General features: G+C 41.8%; 1 protein-coding gene across 1 annotated transcript in view; it reads right to left on the bottom strand.

Annotated features, from left to right (window-relative positions):
• Nucleotides 1-25547, bottom strand: part of UTP20 (UTP20 small subunit processome component) — a 63181-nt gene extending 37634 nt beyond the window's left edge. Inside the window, exons 1-22 of the mRNA XM_066319367.1 lie at nucleotides 25486-25547; nucleotides 24831-24911; nucleotides 23650-23716; nucleotides 23316-23448; nucleotides 22658-22846; nucleotides 21589-21670; nucleotides 20350-20487; nucleotides 19804-19959; nucleotides 18088-18234; nucleotides 17462-17596; nucleotides 15960-16037; nucleotides 15106-15284; nucleotides 12993-13148; nucleotides 12377-12465; nucleotides 6768-6873; nucleotides 5442-5592; nucleotides 4989-5051; nucleotides 4520-4678; nucleotides 3542-3618; nucleotides 2604-2683; nucleotides 1730-1973; nucleotides 935-1144 (exon numbers count right to left, since the gene is read on the bottom strand). Coding sequence (XP_066175464.1) covers nucleotides 935-1144; nucleotides 1730-1973; nucleotides 2604-2683; nucleotides 3542-3618; nucleotides 4520-4678; nucleotides 4989-5051; nucleotides 5442-5592; nucleotides 6768-6873; nucleotides 12377-12465; nucleotides 12993-13148; nucleotides 15106-15284; nucleotides 15960-16037; nucleotides 17462-17596; nucleotides 18088-18234; nucleotides 19804-19959; nucleotides 20350-20487; nucleotides 21589-21670; nucleotides 22658-22846; nucleotides 23316-23448; nucleotides 23650-23716; nucleotides 24831-24911; nucleotides 25486-25530 — 2765 coding nt within the window. The 5' untranslated portion in view covers nucleotides 25531-25547. The remainder of the gene's footprint in view (nucleotides 1-934; nucleotides 1145-1729; nucleotides 1974-2603; nucleotides 2684-3541; nucleotides 3619-4519; nucleotides 4679-4988; nucleotides 5052-5441; nucleotides 5593-6767; nucleotides 6874-12376; nucleotides 12466-12992; nucleotides 13149-15105; nucleotides 15285-15959; nucleotides 16038-17461; nucleotides 17597-18087; nucleotides 18235-19803; nucleotides 19960-20349; nucleotides 20488-21588; nucleotides 21671-22657; nucleotides 22847-23315; nucleotides 23449-23649; nucleotides 23717-24830; nucleotides 24912-25485) is intronic.
• Between the last annotated feature and the right edge of the window lie 456 nt (nucleotides 25548-26003).

The following is a 26003-nucleotide window of genomic DNA, read 5'->3' as shown; positions in this document are numbered from 1 at the left end:
CCCAAGAAGAGAGGTCACTCCACAACTCATTAACACATCCCAGGTAAATCTTTTATGCCTCTGTTACAGCTACCTGGAGCTAATGTTCCCACTTCACTACATGGATGCTTTGTGATGGAGGCTGGGAAAACAAAAAATATCTTGGACTGTCACTGTATTTTAGTTGCTGATAACTTGCTGACAAAAGTCAGAATCTGGGAAAAAAAATGAAACACCCATAGGACACCTGGGATGAAATGACACTTTAGGTCATATATCTAATACTTGTATTGTTCCAACACATAAGGAGACATTTTGAAGTTCTGTCATTACAAGGGGCCATCTTTGGCAAAAGAAGTGTCAGAATATACATCTTTGTGCTGTATTTGTAAGGGGTATTTGACAAAGGTCATTACGGAGGAGAATTAATACAAAGAGTGACTTTCTCCATGTATTCAGCACTGAAAAAATGACATTCAGCAACATGCAGCTTCAGTCTACCAAATAAAAGCCTTGGTCCCTAAGAAGACAAGATTTATAATGGGCAGGAAACAGCAGGATCCCAGTATTATAATACCTCAACAAATAGTCTAATTTTTTGAAGTGTTTGGCAATGCCCACAGATTTTAAAGACTAACAGATATACAGAGAAGTCAGGTACAAGAGTCTCTGAAAATTTCAGAATAGCCTCAGAATACTATACATTTTTTGCATACAGTAAAACACACCACAGACTGGTCAGTAGGTAACAAGATAATAAAACCTGAGCAATGTATTTGGATTTTTAGTACTGTACAGGCAGAATTTCTTACTTGTAATCCACTGAGAAATGATGAAGCACAAGCAAAAGAAGAAAAAATAATATATACAAAAACACAGCTTGTATCTCAATATAAGCTGCTGAATCTGCCTTTCCATGAAAGCACTAGCAAAACGGAAAACTAAAAATACTTACTTAGCAGCAGCTCTTCTTGTTTTCTTTTTTGGTACTCCTACATTAATTGGTTCCCCTTCTTCCTTTTCTTCTTCCTCCTCCTCCTCCTCCTCCATAGCAACATCATTCACCTCTTCAGCAGGTATTTGTTTTGCTGCTATGGTACCACTCATTTTCCTTCTGAGATCCTGAGATGGAGCCACTAAGGAATCTGCTGGGTAGTACTCATTTCTGTGTTTAAAAAAAGAAGAATGAAGGAATTAAAAAGTGTAACATTTTTCAAGGTTTCAGGGCAACAGCAACAACTAAAAACCTCACCATTCTTATTATAACATCTTACTGTCCATCATACTGTCTGATATGTGCACGCATACGCAAACACACTACTGCTTTCCCTCCAGGGGAAGAAATTTGACCCAGCCTCTAGCAAAATCAGTATTTTCCCCATCCTGGGGGAAAACACTTTGGTATTCTATGATTCCAAATTAAAGCCTGTTTTCCTTTAAGAGGAACTTTATTTCCACTGGAATGGAAACTTTGTTTCCACTGAAATCACTCCATAACTGAGTAAGGAGACCGTGACAATGGCAAGTCAATGAATGAGAAACTAAGCAGCAGAGACCTACTGGAAGTTTCATTTCAGCCTGCTTAATTTCTAACAGAATCCACATTCCAATTAAAAGGTTATCTCAACTGGAAACAGACATGTCATCAGCCATGCATTCAAGAAATAAAGTCTGTAATGGGATAGCCAATCTTAAAGCTCAGCAACACATTGAAAGCAAGTCGTCTACTCAACTGAAAAATAAATCTTACCGAATGAATCTCAACAGCAGTGGAGAAAGTTCCCTCGACCGAGGCTCCACTCTATCTGGAAACTTTTCCAGAGCTTTCCAAAGCAGAAAACGGTAATTTGTGTGGTCCAGCCGTTCACTGCAATCTGTTCTCCTCCTCAGCTGCTCCAGAAAGACAGTCCCCACCTCTCCTTCTGGCATCTTCTCACTTTCTGCTTCAGCAACGCTCTCCTCCTGTTCATCTAGTTCATTTTGTAGCTCCATTTCTACAGAAGAGATAAGAAAATCTTTTCAGGTTACCTTATAATCACCAGTAGCAACAAATCCACTCCCCATCACAAAAGTAATATATTTGGTGACATGCATCTGTTTAGACGCAACTGTATTTAACATTAACCTGTAAGACACATTGCTTAGAAGGCATTCTAGGATGACCTGCAACCCTGGAAATTGGGTTCAGTTCCCTAGAATAACAGGGAAGTTCACAAATGGCTGCATACTTCTGACTCTATATTGAAATATGAGATTGCATATGCCCAAGGGTAAACCTCAAGAGCACACACAAGGACTGTCTGCAGAAATTCCATGGAGCAGGAAGGCGGTCTGCATCATTACACAGGTTTTGTCACTGCTCCTGACCAGCTGGAACCAGCCTTAAGCAAAGATGAAACTGCTGCATGGTTTCCCACAACCTGCAAATTTTCCATCTACTGCTTGGTGTTTAGGACAGGAGAAACAGCTTCCTCCCAAGCCTCTCCACTGCTGCCCCGGAGATGACAGTAGTACTGGTTCTGAATTCCTCCATCACACATAAATTTGGGGCACACGAAAAACAGCTGCTTAATTCGCGATTAGCTGGGTTACTATGATAACCATGCTTAGGAAAGGTGACTTACCAGCATAGGTAGCAGCCCTCTCCAAATGTTCATACAGGACCTTCCAGAACTGTTTATTCTCCATTTCCTTTGCATGAGAACTAACAAAGCAGAATACAGCAAGAAATTAGAAGGAAGATAAGAAAAGGCAAGTGTCACTCAGCTATTTAACAACTTCCACAATCAAAGGCTTTGATCACTGATTTAATGTGGCCATGGGGAGACAGGACATCTGCATAATGCAGCTGTAGCACTTTCTTGTCTTTTTTCACGGATCCCAAATGTCAACTGTTATTAAAATAATCTGGCTGTATCCCGTGACTTCAAATGAACTGAAATTGAGTAAAAATGTTCTCAAGCTTTCTACTGACTTCTGTACAGCAAATCATACAGAGTCAAAGGAAGAATTACTATGGACATATCTTCTGAAGAGCTGGTTTAATGTTTTTTTTAATTAATTCACTGGCTTGAAGAGGAAAATCCCATCTTTCTTAATCGTACAACAGAGGGAGCTAAAAAAAAGAAGATAAAGTCATGTGGAAAGTAGCCTCTAATTTTTTCCCCATGGTTAGACTTCCCTACTCTGCAGCAGGATTTAGAGGTTTTCCAGTAAGGACAGAAAAGTTGCCAGACAAGGAAACTGGGAGAAGCCTCTTGTTCCTTTAAGCATTTGTGAAACATAAATCAGGATCTGCTACCTCTGACTAAAAACTGATGCTATTTGACTGTTTTTGTTGCAAGTTCCCTTTAAAGTAAGAAAAATCAGGAAATAAGTTGAAGAGTCTACACAGGTTGAGATTTAAGAGATCAAATTAATTTCAGAAGATCTCATATGAAGGTTCTCTTGCACAAATCTCTCCAAACTGGACATTTTTTATCTCAGCTTCTGTTCACAGAAGAATGAAAGGCATGCCCTGTGAGACAACTATAGATTGCAGCATCCAACTGCATATACTCACGTTATAAGTTCAATTACAGGATCCCAGAGAGGACTGAAGTTAATATAAAGCATTCCTAGTAAATACCGAAGAGGCACCTAGAATGACATACAATACCTTGTTGAGATGCAAAAAACAGTACTTAGAGATTAACCAAGTTCCTCTAACCTTTCTTCCTCTCAAAGAGGGAACTTCTATCAAAGAAGTTCTCAGGAGTGCTACAAGAGATCAAGGAAGTCACACACATTTCTTGTCTCATAGCTTCATGTGGAAATCTAGAACCCATTTTCTGTAAGCTACACTGAAACCTCATAACTAAACCAAAACAACATGAGTATGGAAAAAACAGTTCAGCACAGATGATCTGGACTGTCTCTCTCTCCAACTTCAGTGCTGCCACAGCAAAATGAGGGACCTCAGAGAGATGAAAGTTTGCCCAGAGGAGTATTCACTACACTAGGCCCAATAGCATGTACCCGAGACTGGCTCCTTGCTGAGCTACATGGAGAAGGAGTGACCTAAAATCCTTCCTCATGGATGTGAGGGCCCATTTAGCCCAGCAGCAGAGGAGATTCAACAGTCACAGGCATAAAAGATTTTCCTGCTGAAGCAAGATCTAGAAATGAGGTCACCAACAGTCAGTGAGAGTCCCACCAATGTTCAACCACACTGAGGACATGGCAAGGTCATGAGTTTAAATTTGCTCACAATACGCTTCTCCCTGGAATAATCTGCCTTTTTTTCCATGATATCAAGCCCAGATTAACCCGACTGTGGGTCATTTATCTAGATACCACTGTTGTTCTACTAAACACAGTATCCCTGACGACAACGGGAGCTGTGATCCCTACTGACAAGTAACTTTTCTAAAACCTAATCTGGCAGTTAATTGATATTTTGATGCACTCTCATTGAAACTCTGCAATCCATGTAATGGAATAAGAACACTCTCGTGGAATAAAGGAATGTGACAACTGCATTTTCACAATAAATCTTTACCTCCTGCAAAGATCCACTTGGTATTGCAGGCTGGACTGTGTCACATCTTAGTTTCCTCAAATGGAGAAGTTTTTCTCTGTAATCATTCACTGTTGCTGGCACAAGTTCTGCTTGGAGCAATATGGCAAATACTGGCTGGAATTCCTCTGTGCCATCACCCTGAACAAACAAGTGACATGAATTCTGTTAGACTATCTCATTGAAAAGTACTTCAAAAAAACTATATTGACTCACAGCCATTCTGGACTAAAGAACAAAGTCAAAGAACTTGCTCTGGTTTCCACGATTTAGGCACACATCTGAAAACACCAGGAGGCAGGGACAAAGAAATAAAACTGGAATGTGAAAGCACAAAAGCAGAGGACCACCTCTACCAGATACATTTTGTTTCTGCAAAGTGAACAACATTTCACACAAAACATGAAACACAAATAGCTTTGAAATGTTAAATGAGAAGTTTTAGCCCTACCTCAACCTGTGCAGAAGGTGGATTATCAAAATGGTTTAGAATTCGAACTGTCAACAGCCGGACCTATTCCAAACAGAAACATATGTCAGGCAATATAAACTGACACATTCACATCTACAGAGGGGTTAATGTCTGGTAAAGCACACTAATTTCACTAGGTTCATCTCGGAGCTGAGAAACACATGAGCTCCTGTAGTCTAGAAGGCAATTTGAAGTGAATGCAGTATGTTCCTGCCCTGATTTACCTCTAGGGAAGAGGCAAGGCTGACAGGGCTAACAGTTAACCTCTGTTAACTCATGCCCCATTAACACAGGTCTAAGAAGACACTATGGAAGTAACAGCTTTAAAGAGTCTCACACTTCTCCTTTCATACTTCATCATTTAACTAAGTTTACTTATATTTTATTGTTAAAATACAAATTACTTTGTGTGTGCTCAAAACAGCAGATTACCTTGGAAACACCAGTGGAAATATTGGGATGCAATTTCTCATACAAGTCCATTAGGTTGCCTTGGGAAAGGGGGTCCTGGCAGCCACATAATGCCAGCCTCGTGTAATAGAGATCAGCCAACAGCAACGCAGAAGGGTCTGAAGGGAATGTGCTAAAACAATGGATGATTTTATTAGCATATAGAAAGCACTGCAACAACACTGGTATTTAAAAGTAAGGCAGTAGTGGTAACTACAGCATTAAGGGAAAATTCCTTGATTTCAGACTCCGCTTGCACCAGCAGGCCAGTGAAGTCAGACTTCACCAGCACAATGACTCGCAGCTGCAAAACCCATGACAGCCCAAGAGGCATGAGATTCCTCCTTTGTGTTAATCAGGCTTTTGTCAAGCTGAGACTTGCATGCTGGATACACAGCTGCAGAAAATAAACCTGCATACACCACATGAGGGCTTCTGCTACTGCCCAGGTGCTCAGTCAGCGATCAACAGAAGAGAAATAATCTAGGCTTTAGGTGAAATCCTGTCTGCTCACAAAGAAACTTCCTTCTGCTACCTTACATCACTTGCTCTAAGCAGGTTTCACATCCCCTGTGCAGAGCTGGCAGGAGAGTATTAGGCTAAAGCTCGCTGCCAGTAACTCCTGCCTGATCTGGGCAAGTTGCTTTATCTCCATGGTGCCTCAGACATGAGCACTATAACTTCCTAAATGAACAGGACGTTTTGAAGCTCAAGCCACAAAAGACTTGGAGATGATGGAGAGAGATAAATGGTCTTCCTAAATCCCTCCAGCCACACACTTTTTTTTGCTAACTGTAAGTTAGATAGAGTCAAAATAAATAAAATTGAGCATACAAAATCTCCTCCCATTGTGGAGCAAGTACAAACATGGATATGTAAGGACATGGTGGAATCCCAAAAGCAAACTCAGGCTTTTGACACAGCTGAGAAGGTGCTGTTCCTGTCTCTCTTTATCATTATCATGTAACACAGAATTACTAAGTGTAGCATTCTAAAGTAAAACTAGAACCAATGTAGCACTCCAATGTAAAAATAGAACCAACCTGACACACTACCCTGCAGCTAAGAAAGCATCAGTTTGCAAAGAAAATGTCATTGAACAGGAACTACATCTACCTGGCTCTCCAAAAGAAAGTGCCTACAACTTTGCTCAATTACATAACCACAATACTGAAGCAATGTACCAGCCTAACAGAATGGGCAACACACAGAGAAGCATTTAACCAGCTCCTATATAAAGGCAAAGTCAAATTTCTGCCCTTCCAAGGAAAACCACGAAGCACCACAAAACAGGCAGAGGTTACTTACGTCACCAAGCTCTTGACACGCTCCACAGGTAACAAATGGAGTACTTCAGCAGACTCTACCAAACTAAGCAGAGTACTTACAGCTTGGCAGGCCACAAATAGGTTTCCTGGAGCAGAGAAAGAACAAGAACATCTTGTAAATTTACTCAGCTCTCAGTGACTTGTGCTTATATAGTGCTTGCCCATCCTGAAAAGGCTAGAGTCAGAGAATAAAGGTAGAATATGGATCCCAGAACTGGCACGTGTATTTCATAATCATAACACATAAAAGAAGTGCTTCCCTGGTGATCAAAGTAAGTGCCTCCTCCAGCAAGCCAGCACTGAAAGCTGTGACAGCTCCCAGTTTGCATGTTTCCATCACACCCACATGTGCAAAAAGCAGGGATCTGGAGCTAAGCACTGTGGCAGGTGTTGCAGACAGCACACTGCTAAAAGGAAGAAATGCTGCCAAATTGATATGAATGTAGCAAAAACAAAGCAAAAATACATACTGCTGTTACCACCACACGGGTGCCTATAAACCCCGGACCTTTGGCAATGCACTGCTGCATAAGATCTTCAAAGCTATTCCATGTACCTAAAGACTGAGGATGTATCAGTGAATGGCAGGTGGGCTTGCTGAATTTTGTCTCCTTCCTAAACCTCTCAGACTTCTTGAGGGATAGAGGGTTTCCCAGAAGCACATGATAGCCAAAGCCTTGACAGGTAAGAAAGGGCAATTCCTTTCCCCTCACATTTCTAAGTTAGCAAATAGGTTGCCTTAAAAAAAATTCCCCTCCTTTGTCTCTTCCCAGGTTGAAAAGCACTGTTCCTAAACCAGGCAAATTAAAAAACGTTTTTTAAAAGATATAACTGTCTTACATGCTGCCAATGGAAAAGGGAGTGAGCATTCATATCCCATTTATTCCTCTGAAAACATCCCTCTATTTTAGGTTGCTTAATTCCCCAGGTATGTGCCAGATCCTGCTAACCATTAACCTACCTAAGGAGCTACTCAAAGAGAGAAAAAACATCAAGTAATGACAGGAGAAAACTTTCTGCATCTATAGTGTAAGGACAGTTCCCAAACTGCAATCTGCATGCTCTTTGGTAGCAGTGTGCTGATGCTGGACAAAGATAGCAGCTTCTACCTCACCACAGACACAGCTGTGTGTTCAGTAAGTGAAGCACTTCCATACCAGCCCTGAAGAGCTGCCAGTGATAACTTGCTGTTGCACTGACCCAGTTTTCAAGCCAGTTTCCTTGCACTCCACAGCAGCCAGAACACCAAAAACATCCAGTTCTGGAACCTGCACTTTGCCTCGGGGCTGAGGCCCAGAAGGTCAAATGGAGCACAGGGCTGGGAGCCTTGCACAGGCAGTGAGAAGAGACTGGAGTCCTAGTAGAAGGTGAAGGAATTGCAGGAATCAGAGGTGGAAAGAATGCCAGAGGATGAAAAAAAGCATCCAGGAACCCTAGTTTGGGAGAAGGGTGAAGAAAACCAGCAAGTAATTGTAATATGGGACAATAGGAGGCATGAGTATAGGACTGAGGATGCATTTATTTTCCTTTCCTTTACCAATACCAAAAAACGAAGAAGTAGCAATGTGCCTCTGGCACGCACACAGAGCCTGAGCAGTGCTGCTACTACTGCCAGTAAAGATGAGACCCAAGAAAAGAAATTTAAAATCTTCCTTTTTTAGGCTAAGTACATCACAAATAAAACAATCATGACAGCATGAAAAGCCTGCAAATATGATAAAATAAAGACCTAAAGAAAAAAGGGCCATTCCTGACAAAGATTCTCTAAAGAAGAAAAATCAACAGAGCTCACTGGTGAAATGTTAAGGAATATTAACAAAGGCATGGAAAATGGAAAACGACAGGCAGCCCTTACAAACAAAGAACAATGAACACTCAGCCTAGGGCATTCTAAAACATGTTCATAAATTGTCACAAGGCCAAATACTTTCTAGCTCTCTGAGTAACAACTGCCCTGCTCTATGCACACTCAGTTGGTTTTTTTTCTGGCCAGAGAGGGAAGACAACCAGTGACCATCTATTCTTGGAGAAAAGATGCAGCATTTAGAATTGGTGGTCTTGCTTGTGTCAGAGATGGTGTGCTGGTTTTGGCTGGGATAGAGGCAATTTTCTTCTTAGTAGCTGGTATGGAGCTGCGTTTTGGATTTGTGCTGGAAACTGCTGGTAACAGAAGGTTACTGACTGCACCTCCTCCCAGCCTACCATGTACCCTTCGCCTCCTTGCCGGTGTGGCAGCACAAAAAGCAGAAAAGGCCTCGGCAGCAGCAGCAGTATGCTCAGCAGTAACAAAAACATCTCTGTATTATCAACTTTGTATTTAGCACAAATCCAGAACACAGCCCCATGCCAGTCACCATGATGAAAACTAGCTCTACCCCAGACAAAACCAGTGGAACACAGCTGGGACAGCTGACCCCACTGACCAAAAAGATATCCCCTATGACATGGCACCATGCTGAGCATTTAATACAGGCGGAAGGAGAAGGCGTGGCATTTGTCTTTCCAAGTAACTGCAACGAGTGATGGAGCTCTGCTTTCCTGGGGATAGCTGAACATGTGCCTGCCCTGGGGAAGTGGTGAATGAACTCCTTGTTTTGCTTCACTTGTATGCATGGCTTTTGCTTTACCTGTTAAACTATCTGTATCTCAACCCATGAGTTTTCTCCCTTTTACCCTTCTAATGCTCTCCCCTCATCCCTGCTGAGAAAGGAAGCATCTGTGAGGGGCTTAGTTGCTGTCTGAGGTTAAGATACAACAGTCCGTTCTGGCATCCAACGTGTGGCCTACAAGGTTAGAGATAATGACAGATTTGATTGCAATGTGCTAGATTGAGCCCTGACTGATAGCTGTTATTGCTGTTTAGCTATTAATTGGCAAGCTTCTGTCCCTGCCATAGGGTTTGCTTGTCTTACTGTATATTAACAGCCACTGATCCTTAGTGACTACTCTTTGCTTTCACAGCTGTAGTGCTGTACTGCTTATCATCCCTCTTTGCTGTATCTGGGAACATTTTGATAACAGCCGTGGCAATGCACCCAGGTGGGCAGGTGGCCAGGGCAATGCTGCTCTTTTTGTACTGCTGTACCAGCCAGACTTGAACTTTAGAGCGACCTTCAGTCAAGTGGACTGTGACCTGTGGACCGAGTCCACACAGGAGCAGGATACCCCAAAGCATCTGCGGCTGTGGTAAGTCCATGCCAAAGTAGGTACATCGCAAAGCAACTGTGGCTTTAGTTATGCCTATGCTACAGCACGACTGAAGGAATTGTGACCCAAGGTCAAGTCCATGCTGGAGAAAGTACACTTGAAGCACTTGTTGCTGTGGGTAGGTCCATGCTGCAGCGGGTTCACTGTGAAGCATCACCAGCTACGCATGAGACCATGCTGGAGACCTCAGAGCATGTGGCCACAGAGAAGACCACGACAGAGCAGATACACTTCCGAGGGAGAGCAGCCATGGGTAAGGCCACATTTAGAGCAGGTGTATCTCTGAAGGCACTGTGGCCGTGGATAAGGCTGCCTTGGAACAGGTGCACCCCAAAGCACCTGTGGAGATGTGTAAGTCTACACCACAGCAGGTATATCCCAGGAGAAACTCAGATTCATAGATAAGACTCCACTTGGAGCAGGTATTCCCCTAACAAGACTGTATGTAAGTCCAAACCCAAGCAGAGGCAAGTGGAAGAGTTGATTGCAGTGTTAAGCCCTGTGGCCTAGTCCAAAGGGACTGGGGTGGAGACTGTAATAGATAAAACTTTAAGTTGTTGCAACCCATTTCAGTCCCATGCTGTAGGAATTACTACAGCAAGAACCACCCAAACCGGTGGAGGACAAGCTTTACAAGAATCAGTGCAAGTGCAGTGGTGAATTAACATGATCTGACTCTGGTGGCAAACAATTCCATACAAGACACCAACTTTCCTGTCCTGAGTGACCACTGTCACAGATGGAGCCCAAATTCATGGACTAAATGAACTTTGTGGATATTTGTGGAGGTTGGACTGACAGGGACTGACTGTTGGCCCTAGTCGACAGTGCAGTCGGCATCAGTCTGAGGCCATGGTAAACGAGATGCTAGGAAGGGAAGTATCTCGTTAGGTTATGGTGAGAAGAATGGGATTATGGGTATAGTTATATTAATGAAGTTGCACTATATAAGGTTATTTCTGAGCTCTTGCATACGAATGGTTAACATTTTACATATAAGGTAGCGTAATTGCTCATTGGTTCGCTATCTGGGATTGAATCTATATATTGTTGTGTTTGCCCCATTGCGGGGCCTTTCAAGGTTACCCCATACTGTGTTTGGCTTATGTTCTTTCATTGGCTCAGGCTATTATTAAAGTTATTTTCTGGGCTTACTCGATTGTCATCCCTATTTCAATTGCCACTGTGGCTGGTCTGGTCGTGTCGCATTGCCAGTGACATTTATTCTGTGAACATTTTACAGCAGTAGTCCACAGACTAAGGGAATTATATTGTATCAAAGGATGGGAAGGGAAGCGGTGGATAATGAGGTTGTATTGGGTAGTGTGATACCTGAGCATGACATAAATAGCATTGAGTAACAGCCAGAGAATGTGCAGGTTTTGGCTGGGATAGAGCTGAGATTCTGCATAGTAGCTGGTATGAGGCTCTGGCTTGGATTTGTGCTGAAAATAGTGTTGACAACACAGGATTGTTTTTGTTATCAGTGTAGAGCACTCACAAAGCATCAAGGCCTTTTCTGCATCTCACACCAGTCCACCTAGTGAGTGGGCTAAATGTACTAGGAGTTGGGAGGGAACACATCCACGGCAGCTGACCCTAACTGACCAAAGAGATACTTCAGACCATATGGTCACATTCAGGAGATAAAGTGGGGAATGTTCAGAATGATGGTGTTTGCCTTCACACGTCACCATTATGCATGGCAGAGCCCTGCTTTCTTGGTGGCTTCCTGCCCGCCCATGGGAATGAATTTCTTGTTTAGCTTTGCTTCGGTGTGTGGCTTTTGCTTTATCTATTAACCTTCCTTCATCTCAGTCCACAAACTTTCCCACTTTTACTATTCTGATTCTCTGCCCTATCTCACTGGGTAAGTATGAGCAGGTGAGCAGCTGTGTGGAGCTTAGCTGGCAGCTGAGGTTAAACCACAATAGTCTTTTTTGGCACTCAACATGGAGCTCAAAGGGTTTGAGATAATGACATTTAATTGGAGTGTGATAGGTTGAGTTTATAGCTGTTACTGGTGTGCAGCTATTAACTGACAGATGGTAATGTCCTAAACTTTGCACTGTAGGTTTGAATTGGAGCTTATGAGTCAATAGTCTCTCCTTCACTTGACAGCTTCAGCCTGGATCTGGTTTAGATACATTTTCTTCCTCTTTTTTTTTTTTTCTTTCCCTTCCCAATTACCTCTGTCTTCCACTATGCAGGACATCTGTCACCCCATCATAATTATGAAAAGCAAATGCAAAATTGTTTCCTGGTATCAATGGATACAATGCTACCACTATTTATTTTCATGCTTTGTGCAATCAGAAAAACTGTTTTTATTTTTTTATATATCAACAAAAAGCCAATAAACAGGAAGAAACTGTAACTGACCTTTGCAGAGGCTTCCTTTTTCAATGGCTGTGAAGAGAGAGTCTATAAAACTTGTCACTCGAGGCAGAATGAGGTCTTTGTTCATTGGTCTGTTCAAAATAAAAGCAAAGATTTTTATTTCTGTTACACTGACACCTACACATAAAAGCTTTCTATCACATTTATCACATTAAATTACAGGTAGCTCATCCCAAGTTTGAAACCAGCACCAAAATATTTTTCCCATTTCTACTACACAATTTAAGTTGTAGCATTCACTGCATCTTCTTTCTAACTAGTCCTTCAATAATTACTGAAAAAATACTGTTGAGAGAGAACAGTGCTTACAACACACAAACTGAAATGTGTCAAGAACATCGCTAGATAATAAATCACCAAATTTAGTGAGGAGGCAATCAAGAAGCTGGTATTTTATTCCAGTCTTTACTGTTGACTCATGGTATATCCATGCAGCACTAGTTTTTGTCTTCTAACCCCAGTTTCCTCAGCCTAGCACTAGCAAATATTGTCCTTTCCTTAGCAAAGTGATTTCTTACAGAAAGAGAGCTAATAGGCAGTAAGAAAATACACAGTATTACTGAAATACATGACAATAGTACCATAGAATATCCCTTACCTAATATGTGGCAGTACAACCAAGGCAACCCAAGACTGTGAAAGGTCAGTGATGTCTTCCTTCTCTGGTAAATGCATTAAAGACAGTACATGATCCAACACTGGAACTTCTGCCTTTTCTCCTTGTCTTTTACTTGTTTGTTGCCTTGTATTAGAGCTAAAAACAAACCCAAACTTTTTAGTAATCCACCACTGCATATCACAGATTGTTCCTTTTGCTCCTATGATATTCAAAATTATGTTGTCTACTTCTAGCAAAAAGGACTTGCACAACACTAGGGATTTTTTCTTCTCAATGTCCTCTAGTGCACAAAACATCATCTAGTCATGCTGAAAAGCACAAATATGGCCCACAAGAAATGTCAGCAGCTTATTTCAAGTTCAAATAATATTTCTAGAAGAAAGGACACTGGTTCTCAGTTGGACACCCTCACAACTGGGACGTATAGCGTCTAGGAACATCTGAGAGTCATATCAATGATGGTTGTTAATAAACCATGATAACATGGACAGATGGATAACAGAAAATTATCAGTGAGGTAAGAATTTTGAGAATTAAACAGAATCTCAAGGTGACTCCAAATCAACAAGCCTATTTGCAGGCAGAAAGGGTTGACATCATACTGAAACATACGAACAGGAGTCCTTCACGCTTCACACATGTGCAGCAATCTTTCCATTCCGCCCAGTGCTTGCAAGATCACAGTCAGAAGGCAGCATAGGCTTAATCTTTCAAGAAATACAGAAGCTCATAAAAAGCCAACAGTAATAATCATTAGAAGTTTAAGAAAAAACATTTATGTGGTAAACCTCAAGGAATTAGGATTGTTGATCCAAAGAAAGAAGACATCAGACATGTCTGATGATGAAAGCCTACAATTTGTAAAAGCTTGATGCAAAAGAGTAAGAAATATTCTGCTCTTTATGTTTTCAGCAGATAAGATAAGCAGCAAAGGACTTAAACTGCCGTAAAGAAGGTTTAAGTTATACACTGAGGACTGGGGAAAAAATCCCAAGAACCCAACAAAAAAATCCAAAAGCCAAAAAGCCCAAATGAGTAAAAAACCACTTGTATAAATATAAAGATATCAAAGTACTGGCACAGACTGCCAGAGGCAGCTCAGAAATCTCCAGAATTGGTGTATTTAAATACTACGTAGGAGACAGGGTATGCCACTCTTGAGATGCCTCCTGGCCATAATTTACACCACTGACATTGCAAGAGCACAAAAAATAGTCCAAGCAGGACCCAGCTCCTTGCAGCTCTGTACTCCAAACCACTGAAAAAATAGAGATCAAGAAACAAAGAAAACAAGGGAAGAAAACCAAATTTAATAATTTTGACTCAACCTTCTGTTCCTGAAACCTCCATCCTTCCAGTATTATTAAACAAAAATAGGAAAAAGCCATGCAGATCAGACTGCTTTAAGGAAAAGTAAAACCTTATATAAAAGGCAACACAAAGTCAAAAGTTTTGAATTAGCTGAGTTAGAATTACTAGAAAAATCACTATAATTAGATTAGCAATGGTCATTCTGTGTTTCAGTGATTACTCCTAATTTTTCTGAAGAGGCTCCAGGGAAAGCAACTACTTGATTGCAATGAAGCTAAGTTTGCAACTAAAAGCAGTCAAGCTGTGCCAGCAGTGCTCCTTCTGCATAAATTACATGTCCTTTGATATCCAGCTGTGCTCTATGGCAAGACTTTAGTAGTGCTGCCAAGAAAGCTCCTGGACAAGATACATGCACACAGGGAAACAAGCCGGAGCATAGGCAGGAGGTTAGTAATGATGAGAAATTGAACTGCTGCACTCACTACAAAAATTAACTGCCAAGAGATGCAGTTTGCATGATGGTGTAACAGATCCCCATCATACATGCAACACAACACTGTTTGTATCAGTGACCACCCTTACAAAGTGGCATCTCTTCTCACATAATTTCAAAGAGGAAAGTGATATCCTACTACATCACTTGGTTTACAAATCTGCCAGCAATGCTGCCATTATGCAACTCCAGCAAATACCGGAAGGTAACTTCTATGTGCACTGCACTGCCTTCAGGCCTAGAGCCACACAGACACATCCAGTGTTAACTAAACTTGAGAAGTCTCACCTGACAGATGCTTCAGTGAAAACAAGAGGATACTTTTCAAATGCCATTGACCCAATGGTAGGAGGCTCTGCTTTCACCAAAATGAGTTTAGCCAGAACTGCCACAGCCTCATCCTTTGTGATGGCATCTGTGCCAGAGAAGTCATGTTCAATGTATTCTAGAAAGCATGGGAGAAAATGCTGAAGAGACAAAAAAAAAAGTCAAAGATTGGCAAAAAAGTCAAAGATTGGCAAGGGTCTTTAATCATCATCAGATCCACAAAAAAACTCACGACACCAATCAGAGGGAAATCAAAATGCTCACAAATAAGCCAGCAAAACATCAAACTTATCAGTTCTGGTGCCCCTAGACACCAGCACACAGACATTATCCTATCCCAGCAGTGAAGGTAATTTAATGCAAAAACTCATTTTGAACCAAATCCAGTCTTATCAGAACATTCAAGATGCTTGACATGGCTTTCACCTCCCACTCCCTTTAATTAATTTGATTCCTCCCAGATCACCAGTTATAGAGTTATAGGGCTTATTCTTCATTTCCACTTACTTCCTCCAGAACTCATTCTCTTCCTCACATCCGTAACATACTCACCCTCTTAAGTCCCCAGAGACAAGTTTCTTTTTGTGAACAGGTATCTATCCCCTTTCTCCAACCACGAGAACCCTTACACAACTTAAACACAATAGCAAAAGTAACCTCTTTCCTTCTTATCAGATCATGCCAGAAGTTTAATTAAACCTCATGTCAATACACAACAATCGTTCAGCATACAAGGCAGGTAAATATACTGTGGATTCTCCAGTTGCTCCCTGTAGCAACAAAAATAAACATAATGCACAATCATTTCCACCTACCCTCTCAAATTGCTTCATTGTGAACATTGCTTCAGAGAAGTCCAAAAGAAAATGTCGTTCAAATCCACTTGCAAATACCTGCAAGATATAAGTGAAAGGTTGCAGAAAGAGAGATATTTCATAGTCAGCTCTTCACTACCCAAGGGACATTTTTTCTAGTATACAAATCAAGGACGCTTTGAACTCTGTGATACTCTGCCTGGCTCTCTTGCTAATTCCAGTGCACAGAGCAGCATTGTTTCCAAGTGACAATTCAGGTACAGAAATGCAAAGTCCTTTTTAACAAACCTCATTGACACAACCCTTTTTGACAAACACTGTTGAGTGCTACTGTCTCCCTGCAAAGACAACTGAGCTATCTCTTCGGTGTGATATAGAAAACATAAGTTAAAAGTTCTAGGACTGCAAGTACATACACACTGTTAGGGAAAAACATATTTCAACTTGGCATTTTTTCTGTGTAACACACTGCAGAAAGTTTACTACCTCTTGGGCAGAACGAACCTCTGTGCTATTGAAGGATTCAAAACAGGAATAGTCCTTTGAGATACCCAGGATCAGTACTCCTCAATGCCAAGATAAAATACACACCCAGAATTTCTTTCCCAGACCTTTCAGAACACCAGAACAGCTTTAAGCCTCTTCCAGTTTAACAGAAGCCACACAAGTATCCTCAAATGTTTGAAGAAGTGTCCTGAGCAAAACTGGCCTCACGCCACAGGCAGAATCAATCTTACTTCAGCACAAGTCAGCACTGAAAACCAGATGAAATTTGATCTTTTTTCAACAATTGCAAGTCTTGCTTTCCCATTGTAAATCGTGTGGCATTTTTATTTCAAGTATTTTTTCACACACACACACATGCAAACTATGGTCCACATTGCTAATTGCAAAATTATCATGTACTATAAGAGGAGAACTAAAGAATCAGGCTCCATAGCATAATCTCCTGATAATCTTTGCAACACTACATTTGATAGGAACATATGCAGCTAATCATTTCCATGCCTCAGGAACAAAGGTAGAACTGACATATACTTACCCTTGTACTTTCCAAATCAAAACTGCACTTATGTGAACCTTGTTCACAAGGTTAAGGTATGCTCATTAAATGCTTGGAAACTTAAAGAAAAATGTCCTTTTTTCACTAAGTTTGACTCAATGATCTGCTTTATCACCACAGGCAGGACATATTCCCTCACTGTTCTCCTTCCTTTCTCAATAGAGGCCGTAGGTGTTTGAATCAGAGCCTGGATTTCATTGCAATTATGTCTGCTACGGTGGCATTGCTACACTGACAGCCCGCGCAAGACTGTCAGGTAACCCCAAGACCCCATCAGACTTTATTAAAGGCATTGGGCAGCTTCTTCATTATCTGTGAAAAAAGGCTAAAGGGAACCTTACAACATATTTCCCAGCCTGAAATACAATGTCCAGAAATCACCTTACTCTAGGGAATTTGAAATCTGGGATTTCTGGCATAAGCAAGCAATCCTTGTTACCTTTTGAACAGCTTCCTTGGTCAAAGAATCTGGCAACAAAACATTTTCAGCCAGCAGGAATGTAGAAATGGTGTTTAGCAGCATCTTGCAGCAAGATGATGAGAGATACGGTGTTTGTAACATTTTAATTAAAACCTGAAATGAAAAAGAGAGAACTTGCATTTGTCCATGAAGATAATGATTATCTGGTCTAAATGGCCTGGACAGGCCCTGGACCAGGAGGGTGCAGAGTTCTAAGCTTCAGCCCACAGAAATGAATCCTAATAGTCCCACTGAAGTTTGAAGGCCCTAAATCTACCCTAAATGGGCAAATGCATATGAACCTGGCAGAACTGCTCCATACCACTGATACTGGAGGGAAGGGTCTCCTCCACAGTGGCAGACTCTAGAAGCAGTAGCTCATTTTCCCCCTTGCTCATTTAAAGTTAAGTTACACTAGCATTACAATATAGAGGTAAAATCTCATAGGATCAGAGAGACAGCAATACTCAAAATATATGTCTCTGTTCACTCAAATTCTAAGCCCAGTGATTCATCAGAAATGTGTAAAAAATGCTTCAGCTGACCACATCTCTTCCATATTCACTGATACTTCTCTAATACATCCCAGTGACAGTCTGACCTACCTGACAGACATCTTCAGGCAGTGAGATTTTAGATCCATTTGCATGTTCCACTAAGATCAGATAAGCTTGCAGAATCCTTTCCATCTGTTCTGAAGCCACAGAACAGTTGACCTTAGTTATTTGCCTTTGCAAATCTAAGAGTGACTCCTGTTCAAAAAAAATAGGGGAATTAAATGCTTCAGATAAATGAACAGATTCTCTTTCACTTACTGCTATTTGAAGGACATTCTAAAGAATCTCAGCTGCCCAGCACAATTGTTTGCTCTCTTATACATATTCCACAAATTAAACTGTGCAGAAACACTGTGAAATTTCCCTCACGTAAAAACATATCCCAGATTCCTTGGACAGAAACAAAAGAAACTCCTAAAATGAGGGTTTCCAGAAAGGCTGACACTTGACATATGAAACAGCAAAGAGAAATACTGGGCTCCATAGCCACAATGGCTTGGAAGCACTCAGCTTTCACTGGAATTACCAGAATTTAGGTACTTTCACACTTCATGGATCATTTTGCTAATGTGGAAGCTGAAAGATTGCTCATATAATGTGCATCTGATGTTAGTGTCTCTTTCTGTCCAGAAGATATAAACTCCTATCCTTGATCCAATGAACTGAACCCAATTTAGACAGCTACCACAGACTACATGAATATTTCCCTCGGAGCAAGATATCTCCATGCATCTACCAGTTCCCAGGGTAAAAGAAAAAGCCTCATTAAAAATAAAAGGAAATATGTCATGAATTTCCAAGATTTCATAACTGCAGATGCTAAGTCAAAGAAACCTCAGTGATATACAACATTCAGTGATAAACAAATCTGTACCTAATGACAGTCAGGTAAAAACTGCTTATCATATTGGGTGAAGCCAGAGGAACAGGATGGGATTTTCTAGGAAACTGGTTAGTCAGAGAAAAACCGTCTCAAGAAGGAACCACAGGAATTATTTACCCATGCTGGAAGGACTACCCTAAAAACGCTCATATGAACCATTTCCTGCAGTTTTCTATTTTATCCCTCTGAAGAGCACAACTGACAAAGTCTATTGTCAGTTGCAAGAGGCATCAATCCCCCTTAGCAAATCTCTCTATATCAGATGTTTGCAAACTTTTAAATATTGGTCAGGTAAGTAAAATACACTGCCAGGATGTGTCATTGCAAATTATTCTACATCACTCTGATCCATCACAGCACAGGCCACAGCTGTGCTCCTTCAAACCAGACTGTAGCCCCCAAGCAGGAACACCCAGACTGAAAACATCCTGATTTTCAGTACTTGGCTGCAAGGTTCAAACTTGGATTTCCAGGATCTTTGGTTTAAAAAGATCTGTAGGGCAAAAAGCGTCCCTTTTACTGTTATAAAGTGGTTTTGAACCACTAATAAATCAGCAACATAAAACAAGCACTACATTCCAGCAAGGGTTCTGCAATTTGTGCAAAGGCAGACTGTACACACCATCCTTGCCCAGCCACAGGACTGAGGTCTGAGTCTCACTGACAGCTCCTTTCTCACTCACAAAACAGCCACCAGGGTAACTCTGAAGAAAGGAAGGGTGGAATTTTTCCCATGACTCTGTATTTTATGTTTCCAAAGCAGAAAAAAAACCCAGTTCTGGTCCAATAAAACACAAATACTTTCCTCAGTAAGTGCAGGTTTTTTCCTCAGTCACTCATGAATAAAAAAATAACAGTAAGAAGAAAAATAATCAGTGTACCTCCAGGCACTTGAAGACAATGTCAAAATGCTCCTTATGGATATGCACTGCAGCTGATCTGATCATTTGCTTGAAGGCTTCTCCAACAGCTAGCCACGGTAGTTCAATTTCTTTTTCAGTCATAGGCCCAAGTTTCAACAAAATTAACTTCATAGCCTGCACAGGAAAACAGCATATCATGTTCTTACACTTAGAAAATAAATCTAGCAATCCTAAAACTAATTAGTGCAATGTATTGTTAAAATACTCCAGTGATTTCAATTCTTTCTAGAATGACTACAGGAAAAAAAAAAAGGTTATCACCTAAAATCTGAAATATCAGCAAGAAGTACGATTCCAGCATACAGGAATACTGCAAAGGAATTATTTAAAACAACCTTCCTGTCTCAAAAATATTCTTAGAACACTTCCAGATCCTACTAAGTAATTACCGACATGCTTATCACCAAGGATCCACTGAGGTGAAGGAGGAAACACTGGGTGGTTTCAGTGGGCACTGCCTAAGGCCTGTTACAGTAACAGTTAAAGCAGCAATCATGTCTTTACCGTCTCTGCACAAGAGTGGAACATGTTTCGAACACCCTTGCACATCTCAAAAAGCAGCTGTCCTACACCTTCCACCTTTTCGGGATGCTCTCCCAGGTCACGGAGCATTAAATTGAAGAGCTCATTTTTATCAGAAACCTATAAAACATTAGGAGAAAAAAAAGTTATCTTCTATTCAGAGCTGCCAGATGGATAGAGGCAATCAAAAGCCTTCACAGCACTATGTTGTTTTCCTAGTCCTGCCTTCCCACATCAGCTCAAACTCATTGTTTCTGTGACCACACAAGGAAATTCAAAGAAGAAATTTGACCAGCTATTTAGTTACTACAGCTACCACAGCCCCAGAATGTACACACTGTAGCTGAAATATACGGGTTTGATTCTTCTCATGATTTTAAACACATGCATAAATGCACTATTAAACTGGTCACAACTGAAACAAAAGAAGTCCCTGTCCTGATAAGAAAGAGATGTGTATCAGCTGAACACAGAATCTAGTCATCTGAAATTAGAACCATGCTTGAGACTACTACAGGACTTCGGGTCCAATATTTTAAACACCTCGGTTTCTGAGGATTTGAATTAAAGTTCAGAAATCTACAAAAACAAACAATCAAATGAACATGCTTTATTAAAGTCTCTCAACTTAGGACAAAAGTAAGCATACTCAAACCTGCTAACCAGTCTAAGGAATGCTGGCTTTTGTATGTTTTGACTAAAGAAAACCCAACAACTACCACTTCCTTTCCTCACTCCATGAAACGCTGCTGTCTGATCTTGGCTGGCCTGCCTGGAAATATTATATACAGTGATCTTCAGGAGTGCAAAAACATCACAAGAATTTCAGTTCTACAAAGGCCTTTACATATTCGTGAAAAAGCCAGTGGGCAAACATGCATATACAAATTCAAGCCTCCCTTCTGCAGGATTACCTCACTATTTCTAGTCATTTTAGATAAAGCAACCCCACATATTTAGTTTAATGTCTCTAAACAGAGAGTGCTAAGGCCCCTATTTGCTACTACTGACATAGAATGAACAACGTTCTCAATATGACCAAAAAAACCCCAACAAAATGACCCAAAAAAAAAAAAAAAAAAAAAAAAAAGACAACTCAGGACATGCTGTGTGCCAGTTCAGGTCTTGTTAATCTTTCTCTGGAGAAAACCTCATTTGCACATTGAATCCAAAAACTACCTCAAAATGAAGATAGTACCAGAGCAGAAACATCCCACTTACCTTTCTCATGAGAAAGACAAAACTTTCAGCAGCAAAGTTTCTGATGTGGAGCTTGTGGTGAGCCAGCAGTGTGCTGTACAGGCTATAAAGACACAAAATATTCCACTGTCTTAGAACAATGCAAGACTTGTCATCAGCTGTTTAAAAAAATTGTTTCCCTTTTACATTATCACTTTCCACAAACACTAAGAACCTGTCCTTCTAGAGAGGACAAATACTTTTCCTCACCTAGATTCCTTTGCACTCTCCCCGCATAAAGAACAAGAGTTTTGCAAAGAAGGTCAAATAACAGTGATAGGCAAATTAAATCACAATCAGAAACACCTTTCAAATCTGCGGATCCACACAGATTCACTGCAGCTTCAAGATTTTCAAGATATATGTTTAGCAGCAATAAGTAAAATGAAAGTTGATTTATATGCCAGATTTGTATTTCAGTTGAGCCAACAGGCTCTCCTGCACACTTAGAAGTTTTGAAATTTTCAGTTTGCAAGGCCGATAAATATGTGCAGTTTGCTGGTACCAGTACCAGTGGCAGGTGGCTCATGGCAGGTCCATTGCAGAGGGAGTGGTGCCTCAGATTCTCTCAGATTGAGCAGATCATTTTTCAATATGTTCAGCAGCTTAGCCTGGGCTGGGGAGGAAATCTGTAACCAGTTTTTTGCTCCATCTGTTCCAAACTGAAACTAAGAGGAAGAAACATGGAACCACTGCCTATGTCAAAAGGAGGAGCCCAGCTACAACAGCAGTTAGGACTGAACAAGCGGTCACACTGGTTCAGGCCACATGCTCAGTCAGTCTACAGCAGCTGCCAAAGCCAGAAAGGTTTAAAAACACAGCAAGCACATACAAAATCAGCCCTCAAGAACCTGCAGTTCAGGAATTCCCCAGGCCCAGAAGTCCCTGCATTTGGTAACTCCCTGGAGCTTGGCTAGTTTTTCTCTGGGAAAAGCTGAGAAAGCATGCTAAAAAGTATACTGAAGCATTAAGCCATGTATTCATGTGGAATTCACATTTCTACAGCATCTAGTAACTGCTGACCAAAAAAGACATTCAATATGGTTTTTACCTGTATATGTTGTGTATGTCCTTCACCATCAACCTCCACAAATACTTGTAGAGATAAGAAAGAGAGGTAAAAGCCCATTCTAGCAGCTCTGTGTCCTGTGTATCCAATAATTTGGTAATGGCCAGGAAAAAGTCATGAAAGTGAGGATAGAAGTCAGCCTGAAGATCTCGAGCCAGCTGTACCACTAGACTGTGTTTCAGAAAATACACCAGTGTTAGTGCATTTCAAAAACAAACCAAAAAAAAAAAACCTAGTCAAACATTGCATAATCCAGCACAGTCTCTTTGGAAAGAAAGGCAGCATCACTTTTATTTCTCACTTTTAAAGAAAGATCACCTATTAGGCAGCTGTAGATGCCAAAAATCTTAAGATTTTCAAAAATCAAGCAGTAAGCAAGAGAACAAGTTACTAACATCAAACAAAGCACATTAATATGATGTGTGACATTCAGTAAGCACTCCAACTAATTTGTTTGCCTTATCACAACTATGTATTTTTTGAAGGTTTAGAACCATAAAGTTCTACCACAGTAACATGACCATTTTGGGCATCTCATTGCTCATTTTCTTCAGGCACAATAAAGATAGAGAACACTTACAACAGGACTCACATTTACTTGTAATACCATCAGGACTACTTTTTGTGACCACATACTTACTTTAATAGGGGTTGGTAAGCAAGACTGCCTTCAACTTGCAAATGTGTCTTCAAGCTCAGCACAACAGCACTTTGGTAATAAACCAGTTGGTTGAAGGACTGGCATTTGTTGGCCACTTCATTGTAGAACTGCACTGCTCAAACAACAGAAAAGAAGTCCTGAAAACCAGTTTTCTAGCAGTCCCTGGTAAACATGTATGTTTAGGGTGTTAGAGCAACAGTGCTCCAGAGCCCAGTCCAAAAACCAGTCAATAACTTCCCACTGGGCTCTGGATGAAGAAAAAAATATTTTAGCAGTCTAAGAAAAGTAGAAAACATTAATATAAATGACATACCAAAATGCTGAGTGAGGTTCAGTTCCTTCCATTTCCGCAGTCCTTCGAAAAAGTAGGTTTCAACTTCCTGCCAAAACAAAGATGAAGAATAGCTACCAACCGTAATAAATGTGTCCTGTAAAGATGAGAGGTTCAAATGAAGACAACTATCAAGTGCCTTAAATATTTAAAGAATATTCTAAGAAATCTCAATGACTAATTTTAACAGGTACTATGAAGTTTCCCTGAAAATAAGTCTTTCTTTCAATATTCAGAATACATCTGAAAATATTTTCTGGTGACAGGACTTGTTTACATAATTGCTTTTTATACCTCTGTTGACTGGCCTTGATAATCTAAGATGCTGAGCCATAGTTCACCCAGCACAATGCCTTGGGATTTCTTTTGGCATCCTCACAGCTATTGAGTAGGAAGCTCAGATGATCAATCCAGTAGGCCAGGTGGCAAAAACCTGCAAAGCACTATAATCATAATGATGATTTATATAACACACAGAAATGACCCTTGTGATCCATAAAGATACATGCTCATGCTTTACACACATGCTGCCGGTATGTGGGTGTCAATCTTTTCTCCCAGGTAACAAGAGACAGGATGCGAGGAATGGCCTGAAGTTGTGCTAGAGGAGGCTTAGACTGGATATTAAGGAAAATTTCTTTACTGAAAGGGTGGTCAGACATTAGACCAGGCTGCCCAGAGAAGTGGCTGAGTAATCATCCCTGGAAATATTTAAAAGATGTGTAGATGTGGCACTTAGGGACATGGTTTAACGACAAACAACAGTGTTAAGTTAACAGTCGGGCTCAATAATCTTAGAGGTCTCTTCCAACTTATGATTTTCAAATTTCTGATTGTATTGCAACTACTCAGCATCTGCGAGTCTTTCTTAGTCTGGTCCTAGGACTGCTAAATGACACAGCAGCATCTTTCATATTCAGAAACAGGCCCACCAGGCACATGGAACACATCAGGGTGGTACTGTCAAAGTGCCTCTACGGCAATACTGCAAACCAGGTTAAAAAGTAAAAGGGAACAAAGCATGAAATGAGGCTCCAGGAAAAGTAGTTCTTGCAGAAGCTTCTTTGCAATTTCCTCCTAAATAAATTTCTTAAGTTACTCTTTCATGGCGTATATCTACTTGTGATGTGATGTCAGAAAATAATCACAATTGCTGCTCTCACCTCAGCATAGCTTCCAGTTCGGTCAATGCGATGAATAACATCAATATTAATGTTGCTTAGGCGCTCCGAAAAGGTAAGAAACTGCAAAAAAAGGATACATTTCTTGCTCAATTCTGAGCACAGCCCTTCTAAATCTCTCTCGATAGCACACACACACTGTGAACAGAAACCCCACTTCTAAATACAGGCTGCCAGATAATACTCCCCAGTACTGGCCCTACAAGAAGATCAAGGCAAAACGCCCAAGAGCAGGACTGACCCTCTACCCACCCCTGACCTGCAAAACCGAGGCTCCTAGCCCAACATGATGAAAGGGAGGCACAGAAAGCTACCTATATTTCAGCAAATTGCCTCGCTCTCAGCCTTCCTGAAACAACGCCCTGGGCAATTTCACGGATTTATGCCAGTTTCCCACGCCAGGGAGGTGGTGCGCCTGCTGCCCGTCAGGGACGGTGACCCGGCAGAAGCCGTACCCCGGCCCCGCTGTCTCGGCCGGGACCCTCGCAGCGCTGAGCTGATCCTGCCCGCCGCCCGCCCTCACGTCTCCTGCCGCGCTGCCGCTCCGGCAGGCGGGCACGACCACTGAACTAACACCGGCGCCGGAAACCTGAGCTCCCTTCCCCCGGCCAGCAGCCGCGTCCGGGCGAGCGCTCACCCGGTGCGTGTTCCCCGCCTTGTGGGCCGAGGGCTTGCTCTTCATGGTGGCGGCAGCAGGGCTCCCGCAGGGCGTCCCGCACGTGCGGCCCTACGCTGCGGGCGCCGCCATGCCGGGCACGGGCTGCCGGGAGCGGGGCGGGGCCGCCGGCGGAAGGGGCGGCCGGTGCTGAGGCAGAGCTGTGCCCGGGGCGGGCGGTGCTGAGGCAGAGCTGTGCCCGGGGCTGGCGCGCCTTGGCGGCCGGCCGTGGTTCCCGGAGAGCTTTGGGCAGGGCTGCTCCGCTCCGCTGTTGTCTGTGCGCTCTGGTGTCGGGCGGCGGGCTGGGGCAGCTCGGTACCAAGGGGAGGCCGCCGCGGTGCCCAGGGAAGACCAGTCTGTGCTATGGCGAAGGCGTGATGTGGCGGAGCGCAGCCCACAGCATTGATCGCTCGTCCCGAAACGGCCACTGCGCGGCTGCCTGATCTTAGTAGTGATTGTTGTCCTCAACAATTTAAACAAAAACGTTCATCGCAGACATA

Source organism: Sylvia atricapilla, chromosome 5 (assembly GCF_009819655.1).
Source record: "Sylvia atricapilla isolate bSylAtr1 chromosome 5, bSylAtr1.pri, whole genome shotgun sequence".
Lineage (NCBI taxonomy): Eukaryota > Metazoa > Chordata > Aves > Passeriformes > Sylviidae > Sylvia > Sylvia atricapilla.
The sequence above is the reverse complement of the archived record's forward strand: the minus strand, read 5'-3'. Positions and strand labels throughout refer to the sequence as shown.